The 9,549-nt window shown below is 36.8% G+C and overlaps 1 protein-coding gene across 1 annotated transcript; it reads right to left on the reverse strand.

Moving 5' to 3' along the window:
- Positions 1-5,039: 5,039 nt before the first annotated feature.
- LOC105002035 (olfactory receptor 10S1) lies at positions 5,040-6,005 on the reverse strand. The gene has a single exon (XM_010858478.1). It carries the CDS (start codon positions 6,003-6,005, stop codon positions 5,040-5,042), a length of 966 nt encoding a protein of 321 aa, XP_010856780.1.
- Between the last annotated feature and the right edge of the window lie 3,544 nt (positions 6,006-9,549).

Consider the following 9,549-nt stretch of genomic DNA (forward strand, 5'->3'; position numbering starts at 1 on the left):
TGCTTTCTTATCCATTCATCTGCTGATGGACATCTAGGTTGCTTCCATGTCCTGGCTATTATAAACAGTGCTGCGATGAACATTGGGGTACACGTGTCTCTTTCCCTTCTGGTTTCCTCAGTGTGTATGCCCAGCAGTGGGATTGCTGGATCATAAGGCAGTTTTATTTCCAGTTTTTTAAGGAATCTCCACACTGTTCTCCATAGTGGCTGTACTAGTTTGCATTCCCACCAACAGTGCAAGGGGGTTCCCTTTTCTCCACACCCTCTCCAGCATTTATTGCTTGTAGACTTTTGGATCGCAGCCATTCTGACTGGTGTGAAATGGTACCTCATAGTGGTTTTGATTTGCATTTCTCTGATAATGAGTGATGTTGAGCATCTTTTCATGTGTTTGTTAGCCATCTGTATGTCTTCTTTGGAGAAATGTCTATTTAGTTCTTTGGTCCATTTTGATTGGGTCATTTATTTTTCTGGAATTGAGGTGTAGGAGTTGCTTGTATATTTTTGAGATTAGTTGTTTGTCAGTTGCTTCATTTGCTATAATTTTCTCTCATTCTGAAGGCTGTCTTTTCACCTTGCTTATAGTTTCCTTTGTTGTGCAGAAGCTTTTAAATTTAATTAGGTCCCATTTGTTTATTTTTGCTTTTATTTCCAATATTCTGGTATGCTAGAACAAATAATTTCACAATTTGTATGGAAATACAAAAACCTCGAATAGCCAAAGCAATCTTGAGAAAGAAGAATGGAACTGGAGGAATCAACCTGCCTGACTTCAGGCTCTACTACAGGCAGATTCTTTACCACTGAGCCATCTTGGAAGCCCATATGTGCATGACATTTATTTTATAACTGGAAGCTTGTACCTCTTAATCCACTTCACTTATTTTAATCAACCCTCCCACTCTTTTCCCTTCTGGCAACCACCTCTCTGTATTTACTTGTCTGTTTCCTGTTTTTTTGTTAATTTGTCCTATTTTTTAGATTCCCCATATAAATGAGATCATACAGTATTCGTTCTTCTTCTGTGTGACTTATTTCACTTAGCATAATACCTTCTAGATCCATCCATGTTGTCATGATAGCAAGATTTTGTTTTTTATAACTGAATAATATTCCATTGAATGTATGTGTATATACATATCTTCTTCACCCAGTCATCCGTCAGTGGACACTTAGGTTATTTTCATATATTGAGAATTGTAAACAGTAGTGCAATAAACACAGGGATATATATATATATATATATATTTTTTTTAATCAGTGTTTTCTTTGGAAAATCTAAGAGTTTTAAAATAGATGCATTGGGATTTTCTTTCACAGAAAATTATGGTACCTGAAATTAAAGACAGTATCATTTCTTTGTTTCTGACCTGTAGGTAATCCATTTTCTTTTCTTGCTTTATTCCTTTGAGCAATGCTTTATGTAGAATGTGTAAAAACAATGCTTTCTGTATAATGAATAAAAGTGATAAATGGATATCTTTGTCTTATTCCCAGTCAAAATGGGAAAGCTTTCAGTCTTCCACCATCAAGTATAATGTTCACAGGAGTGTTTTTGTAGACATTATTTTTCAAGTTGAGGAAATTTTCCTCTATTGCTAGTTTTTGATAATTTAAAAAAAAATTATGAGTTACTGTTGGTTTTAGGTATTTCTTGTCTCAACTGATATGATCACATATTTTTTCTTCTTTAGCCTATTCATATGATACAGTACATTTACTGATTTTTTCAAATATGAACATCTTTGAATCCCTGAAATAAACCTTACTTGGTTGTAGCATATAATTTTGTCTATATATATGCTGTTTTCTTTTATATTGCAGTATAGTTTTGATTGAGGTTCCCTGGTGGCTCAGACGGTAAAGAATCTGCCTGTAATGTGGGAGACCTAGGTTCAGTCCCTGGGTTGAGAAGATTTCCTGGAGAGGGGAATGGCAACCTACTCAAGTATTCTTGCCTGGAGAACTTCATGGACAGAGGAGCCTGATGAGTTCCTTTCACTTATTTTTTCTTATATTGTTCACTTATATTTTTGCTCTTATCTTTATTATTTCTTTTTTCTATTTTCATTACGCTTCTGCAAAAGGGATTTGTCTGTTTTTCTTTCTCTTATTTAGTCATTCAATTATTTATTTATATCACTATGGACTCATGGCTATTTTATATTTTAAATAATAATCCATTACCACTTCATTTAATATATTGGTGGAAGTTATTCCAGTTTTGACCACTGAGAATCCTTTCACCTGGCTCCTGTTTCTCTGTCATACCCCATCTTTGTGTGTGTGTGTGTGTGTGTGTGTGTGTGTGTACTTCAGTGATTCTTTGCTTTCTAGCAAAGATGCTCCAGTCTATTCTTATACCTTTCTTTCTCCAGTTCCTTTCCTGATTTCTATTATTGGAGAACATTACTAGAAACTTCATACCTGAGCACTAGGTGTACTTCTTGCTTTTAGGCCCTCTAAACTGAGAGAACAAGGAAAGGTATGTGTATATACCTGTCTATAAATGTGTTTATATGTAATCATTTTTAGCTATAATAAGTTAAAGATTACTTCATACTGATGACTCCATCTATAATCCATTACCACATCCTTTCTCCCCTAGCTTGTTTATTCTGCCATTCTCATGGTGGGACATCTGACTCACCATCAGCCACTGGTTTACCGATTTGTTCCATCTCAGTATGCCTCTATAGTGGTTTCAGAATTGTTAACTTCGACCCTTGTGGGAAATCACCTTGTCAACCAGAGTACAGTGCTCACGAAACTTTAATTTTTGCTTTAAACCTTCGGCCTACATTTGTTTTACTTAGGTCAGCATCTTTTGTCACTGTCCCCTTCCATGGAGCTGCCTTGTATATCTGTAACAGAGGTTGTTTGTGATGTTGTGCATTCCTTCCTAGAATCTCCAGTTTCCTAAATTAGTTTGTATATTTGCACACATCGTTTCACTCTGTACTGTAAATCACTATGGGTTTGACAGATACAGTCATGGATCCACCAGATATTAGCAGGAAAGCTCATTATTTCGCCAGTAATTATGACATTTTATTTTTAGTTTTCCTGTGTCTGTTCTTTATCAAGTTCTTTATCAAATATAGAGAGGTAGGCTCTCTTAATTCCTAGTTTGCTGAGTTTTAATCATGAATCAATTTTTTTTTTTTTGTGAATCAGTTTTCAATGTTGTTAAATGCCTTTTTAGTCACTTGATACATGATTTTATATGATTTTCCTTCTGTATCCTGTTACACTGATTTTTGCATGTTGAACTAGTCTTGCATATCTGGAATAAATCCTACTTGATCATGGTATATACATGTTTTTATATATGTTGGATTTGATTTCCTATATTTTGTTCAGAAGTTTTCATGCTTATATTCATGAGTTATTTGGTCTGTGGTTTTCCTTTTTTATGATGTCTGTATCTGACTTTAGTAATTAGGATAATTCTGATCTCATTGGATTATTTAAGAAGTAGTTCCTCTGCTTCCACTTTTCTGTAAGAGACTGAAGATAATTGATACTATTTATTCCTTAACTGATATAACTAATAATTAGACCACCCAGGTATGATTTTTTTGGAAGGGTTATAATTATGAATTCAATTTTAAAAAGAGATATTGAACTCTTCAGGTTATCCATTTGTCCTACATGAGTTTTGGTACTTTGTGTCTTTATATGAAGTAGTCCATTTCATTTACATTATCAAATATGTGGGGAAAGAGTTATATATAATCTTCTTTTAATATCTGTATCATCAGTAGTGACAATATCCCTTTAATTTTTGATATTGGTTATTTCTGTCTTCCTTTGGTTATCCTGGCTAAAAAGTTATCAATTTTATTGATTTTTGCAAAGAATAAACTTTTGATTAAAAATTTTTTTCTCTACTACTTATAACTTCATTCATTTCTGATCTAGCTTTTGCTGTTTATTTTCTTGCGCTTCCTTTAGGTTTCAATTACTTTTCTTTCTCTAGTTTCTTAAATTGGAAGCTTAGTAAGATATTTTTCTTTTCCTATTAATAACATATGCATTTAATGCTGAATATTTCACTTTCATCTTTGTTTTTGCTGCACCCCATAAATTTTGTTAAGTTGCATTTTTTTGTTTAGTTTAAACCTTAGCTTGTATAATAAGCACTCTTGACTTCTTCATTTTGCTTTGAAAGAAATGGGAACATCCATTTTTCAGCGAGCACTTAACATAAATGTATTATTTAGCCTGCATAAAATTCTACCAAGTAGTTAATTTTAATCTTACTATATTAGAAGAACACACTGAAACAGCAAGTTATTATAAAATATGCACAAGATTTTATATCAAATGACAAGTGGAATCAGGATTCGAGTACTGGTAGTTCCACCTGATGTCAAGGTCCATGTCTTTCTATCACTAGTTATAAACCACCTGGAGTGGGAAAATAAAGACAATGACACTTTCTAAGCGACCTTGGGCAAGTTGTTTTTCTCCTAATAGTTGTATTTTATCATCCTAAAAACTGTCGCTTCTTCTTTTAAACTGGAGATACATAGACAAACACTGTCTATACTATACTTTTGTAACCAGCATTTTAAAATATGTTATATTTAACACAATTATTTCATAGTTAAAAAAAGATATACTTGCTAAAATAAATGAGGCTGTGAATAGCATTTCACATACCTCTGAGCCATAAAACCTAGGTGGTAGAGATTTTCTGGGATCACCCGATCCAGCCCTTTAGTTTTCTGCATGCCAGGAGGCATGGCAAGATCTTCGTTCCCCGACCAGGGACTGAACCTGCATCCCTTTCAGTGGAAGTGGAGTCTTAACCGCTGGATTGCCAGGGAAATCTCCCAGCCCTTTGGTTTTAAAGATGAAAAGTTTGTGACAGACATTGACACCAGTCAGTTGGCTGAAGTGAGGGGAAAAAAGGTCTTGGCTGAGCTGAAACTCAGTTTTTCTCATTTCCACCTGAATGATGCTCCTTTCCATTTTGACACGGAAATAGACGCTTTCTTGGCTGGCAAATGAAGAGAATCGCAGTGTAGGTTAGCGGAGCAGGCTGCCTGCTGGAGAGTCTCTGGAGCCTTGGCCCAGAAGTCTTCGCAGAGCCTGCTTCACCTCTGTGTTCCGCAGGGTGTAAATGAAAGGGTTGAGCATGGGAGTGACTATGGTGTAGAAGACGGCAGGGGCCCCAACGCCTGCCCCACTGGAGCGAGGCTGCAGGTAGATGCAGACCGGGGGCATGTAGTACAGGAGCACCACCGTGAGGTGGGAGGTGCAAGTGGAGAAGGTGCGCTTCCTGCCTTCCGCTGTGCGGATGCGCAACACCGCTGCGGCGATGAAGACATAGGAGATGACGATGAGTATGAGGCAACCTGCAGCCACAATGCCAATGTTGGCAAGCATGACAAGCTCATTGACGGTGGTGTCTGCACAGGCCAGCTTCAGCACTGGTGGGATATCACAGAAGAAGTAGGCGATGTGACGAGGCCCACAGTAGAGCAAGCGGAAGGTGAGGCAGGTATGGAGTGCGGAGTGCACTGCACCCATGGTCCAAGTGATCCCAGCCAGCCCTGCGCACATCCGCCTGTTCATGGCCACCGAGTAGTGCAGGGGTCGGCAGATAGCCAGGTAGCGGTCGTAGGCCATGACCGTGTACAGGAAGCACTCGGTGCTGGCCAGGAAGTGGAAGCAGTAAAGCTGGATAGCACAGCCCTCAAAGGAGATCACCTTTCCATCCGGAGTGAGGAGGCCTGCCATGACCTTGGGCACTGTCACCGTAGACAGACATGCATCTAGGAAGGAGAGCTGCGCCAGGAAGTGGTACATGGGGGAGCAGAGGTGAGGGTCAGAGCCCACGGTGATGAGAATGAGGAGATTCCCAGTCACGGTGATGCTATAGATGAGGAGGAAGAGCAGAAAGAAGAGGCTAGGATGTTCAGCTGTGTACATCAGACCCTCCAAGAAGAAGTCCACCACGGTCTGGTTGGGGTCTTCTGTCTCCCTGATCATCTTCTCAGGCAGGAGAGGACTGACATCAGCAGACAGAATAAGTAGCCATTTGCCTTCCCTGAAGTGTCATTAGCCAGTTGGTTCATGTCATGGATATACATGTTCAGTTAACTCTTTTGGCCTGTTCTGGTGTTTTCTTGCTGCCCTTTCAAAATGAGTCTTTTAATATGGGAAACACTGTCTTTTTGAGGCACACAAAGAACTGTAAGGATTATTTGGGAAAAGTACACTCCCTAAAAATGGCAAGAAAAATACAGATTATAAATCTTACTCTCATGGAGCCTATATATATATATATATTTTTTTTTTTTTTTCAGAGTTGGAAACTGTGGTTCCTCTGCTCCCCTGATTTACTCTGCTGTACTGCATATGTGGATGACCAAGTTCTTATTGCTTTGAGTCATCAGGGAGTCACATCTCATCTTCCGGGAGACTTGTCCAGAGTCTGGGAGCTATTACATCAGCCAGGAACACAGCAGTCCCATGCATTCTTCATCCAGAGGGAGTTCTTTAGCCACTCACAGTCAACTCTCAAGTGTAGGAAGATGAAGCCTTAGAGAATTGAGTTAATAATTACCACAACAGATTGTTCAGTTTCATTTCATTCTCTTCCTGTAAACCTTTATTTCAGCCTTTTGGGAAATGTTTTCCTGTTCCTTTGTTTTTAAGCCTAAAATGAAATTTAAGTTTTCTTTAATTCTTTCAATCTGTTAACTCTTAAACCTAATTAGATGTTAAATTATATGAAAATTTTCTTTAAACTGCTTATTTCTGCTGTACCTTCAGTTCTATAGGTTTTACCTAAGACTTCCTCTGCATATTTCATACCTAAATTTACACAAAGGTGTTTTATGTCTTAACTCTCAATTCTCTAATATATCAAATGTTCTGTATTCCACTTTGTCAGTTTTCTTAAAACAACATGTTTAATTTCTCTCTCCCCTTTACTGTTCCTCTCTAAGGCATAAATTGACTCTCTTTTCAATATGCAAAACTATCTGCAAACTAATTCCATTATAAGCACAAAATCTTTATCTTCTGCAGTCCCAAGAAGAAACTTCTCTTATCTAGGGTTGCTGTCTACCTTTTCACAATTTGCCATAATCTCCCCCTGATCTCATCACAGCATTCCATCTTAGAAAGTAAATGGAATTCTTTTCGTCTCTGCTTTCACTAATCTACTCTCTATGGCTAATTTTGAACATTAATTCCTCTAGTTGCCCTTTATAAATAATATTTATCTCATACTACTTTATTCATTCATGAAATATGTAGTATTCAGGATAATTATTAATAATAATTAGACCAAAGTACATGCTTATGTATTATTAATAATTATCCTAAATACAGTATGTTTCATGGATGAATAAAGTTATGTGAAATAAAATATTTATAAAGGGCTTCTAGAGGAATAAATGTTCAAACTTAGCCTTCTTTGGACTTAGTGTTCCATGGGCATATGTCATGTCTTTCAAAGAGAAACATAGAGAAAATATCTTATGCCTTATTTAGTTTCTTTTTTAAAAATTTATTTTTAATTGGAGTATAATTGCTTTACAATGTTGGGTTTAGTTTCTGCTGTATGACAACGTGAATCAGCCATGAGCATTATATACAATCCCTCCTTCTTGAGCCTCCTTCCCCCTACCCCTCATTCTGCCCCTCTAGGTTGTCACAGAGCACTGGGCTGAACTCCCTGTGTTACACAGCTCCTTATCTAGTTTCTGATTAATGTTTTTGGTGTAGAGAAGTAGAAATAGCAAGGAGCCAAGTTTATTTGGATGCTTGTAAGCTTAAGTTTAGAAGGAAATGGCAACTCACTCCAGTATTCTTGCCTGGGAAATCCTATGGACACAGGAGCCTGGTGGGCTACAGTCCATGGGATTGCAAAAGTCAGACACAACTTAGTAACTGAACAGCATTTAAGGGCTTCCCAGGTGACTCAGTGGTAAAGAATCCATCTGTTAATGCAGAAGATTCAGGTTCAATCTCTGGGTCGGGAAGATCCCCTGGAGAAGGAAATGGCTACTCGCTCCAGTATTCTTCCCTGGAGAATCCCATGGACAGAGGAGCCTGTCAGGCTATAGTCCATGGGGTCACAAAAGAGTCAGACACAACTGAGTGACTAAACAACAATGATGATGACAAACTTAAGTTTAAGTCTCTGGTCAATCACTTACCAGCTGAAAGAGAACAATAATTGTGCTAAATTTCTTGGTTCCTCCATTCATCAAATTTTAAATGGGGATATTATTATTTGTGACAGTTATTCATTTACTTAGAATAGAGTAGGACACATAGTACATGACCTTAAATTTATTCATATTCATTAATTCAGTTTTCCTATAATGCTCCTGATGAAAAATTGCATAGATTCTGCTTGAACAAATTCAGCAATGGAGTATTCCCTATTTCACAAGAGAGCTCACTCCAGTGTTGGGTAGATTGATGTATTGTAATGTCCTTTACATCAACTGTATATATGTATGCCTGATATTTCAACCAATTAGGTTTAGATTTGTCCTCTTCTCACTCACTGGAATGGATATGATTTTTAAAGTAGACAAACAGTAACAAGTGTTATTGGTTGTGGAGAAACTGAAACCTCTACACATTGGCATTCAGAATGCAAAATGGTAGAGTCCACTTGGGGAAACAGCGTGGAAGTTTCTTAAACAAGAGTTTTACTATATGATCCAGAATTTCCATTTATAGGGATGCACAAGAGAAGTGAAAACATGTGCATATAAACATAAATGTTTATAATGGAATTAATCATAACAGTCAATGCCTGGAAACAATCACGTTTGTTGGTCATCAACTGGTGAATAGATTTTTTTTTTAAAGATAATCTGTACACTGAAATACCACTCAGCAATACAGAGAAACAAAATGCTAATGCAGATTATAAAATGGATAGTGCTCAAAAACATGATGCTAAGTGCAAGAAGCCAGACACAAAAAGTCACATGTTGTATGCTTTTTAGGAAACATTCTGTTAAGACAAATCTGTAAAAAGAGAAAAGTTAGTGGATACATGAGACTGGAGTGAGACCAGGGAATGAATACAGACTGTCATGAGGAATCTTTCTGAAGTGAAGGAAATGTTCTAAAATTGGATTGTTGTTACATTGCACAAGTTTGTAAATTTACTAACAATTTTTGAATTATATACTTAAATGGGTGAATTTTATGGTGTACAAAAATGAGTTATTAAAAAAGGAAGAAGTAAATCAAAAGGAAGAAAGTTTGGCCAAGTGATGCAAAACATGATTTAAATAAATGGACAAATACTGTTTGCTGAAGGATAGTATAATAAAGTATTTAAATTCCTTCTAATTTTTAAAATGTTTTTGTTTTGAAATGTTAAATTTATAGAACATTAAAAAATAGAGAAGATGATATATATTGAGTTAAATTCTCCTAAAATTGACATTGTAAAATTATAAGAATCAGGGAATTAGCATTAGTACCATACCATAAACTCAAATATAGACCACATTCAAATTTCACCAGTGCTTCTCCAATATCACTTTTCTTTTCC

The sequence above is a fragment of the Bison bison genome, unplaced genomic scaffold (genome assembly GCF_000754665.1).
Source record: "Bison bison bison isolate TAMUID 2011002044 unplaced genomic scaffold, Bison_UMD1.0 scf7180017864388, whole genome shotgun sequence".
Taxonomy (NCBI): domain Eukaryota; kingdom Metazoa; phylum Chordata; class Mammalia; order Artiodactyla; family Bovidae; genus Bison; species Bison bison.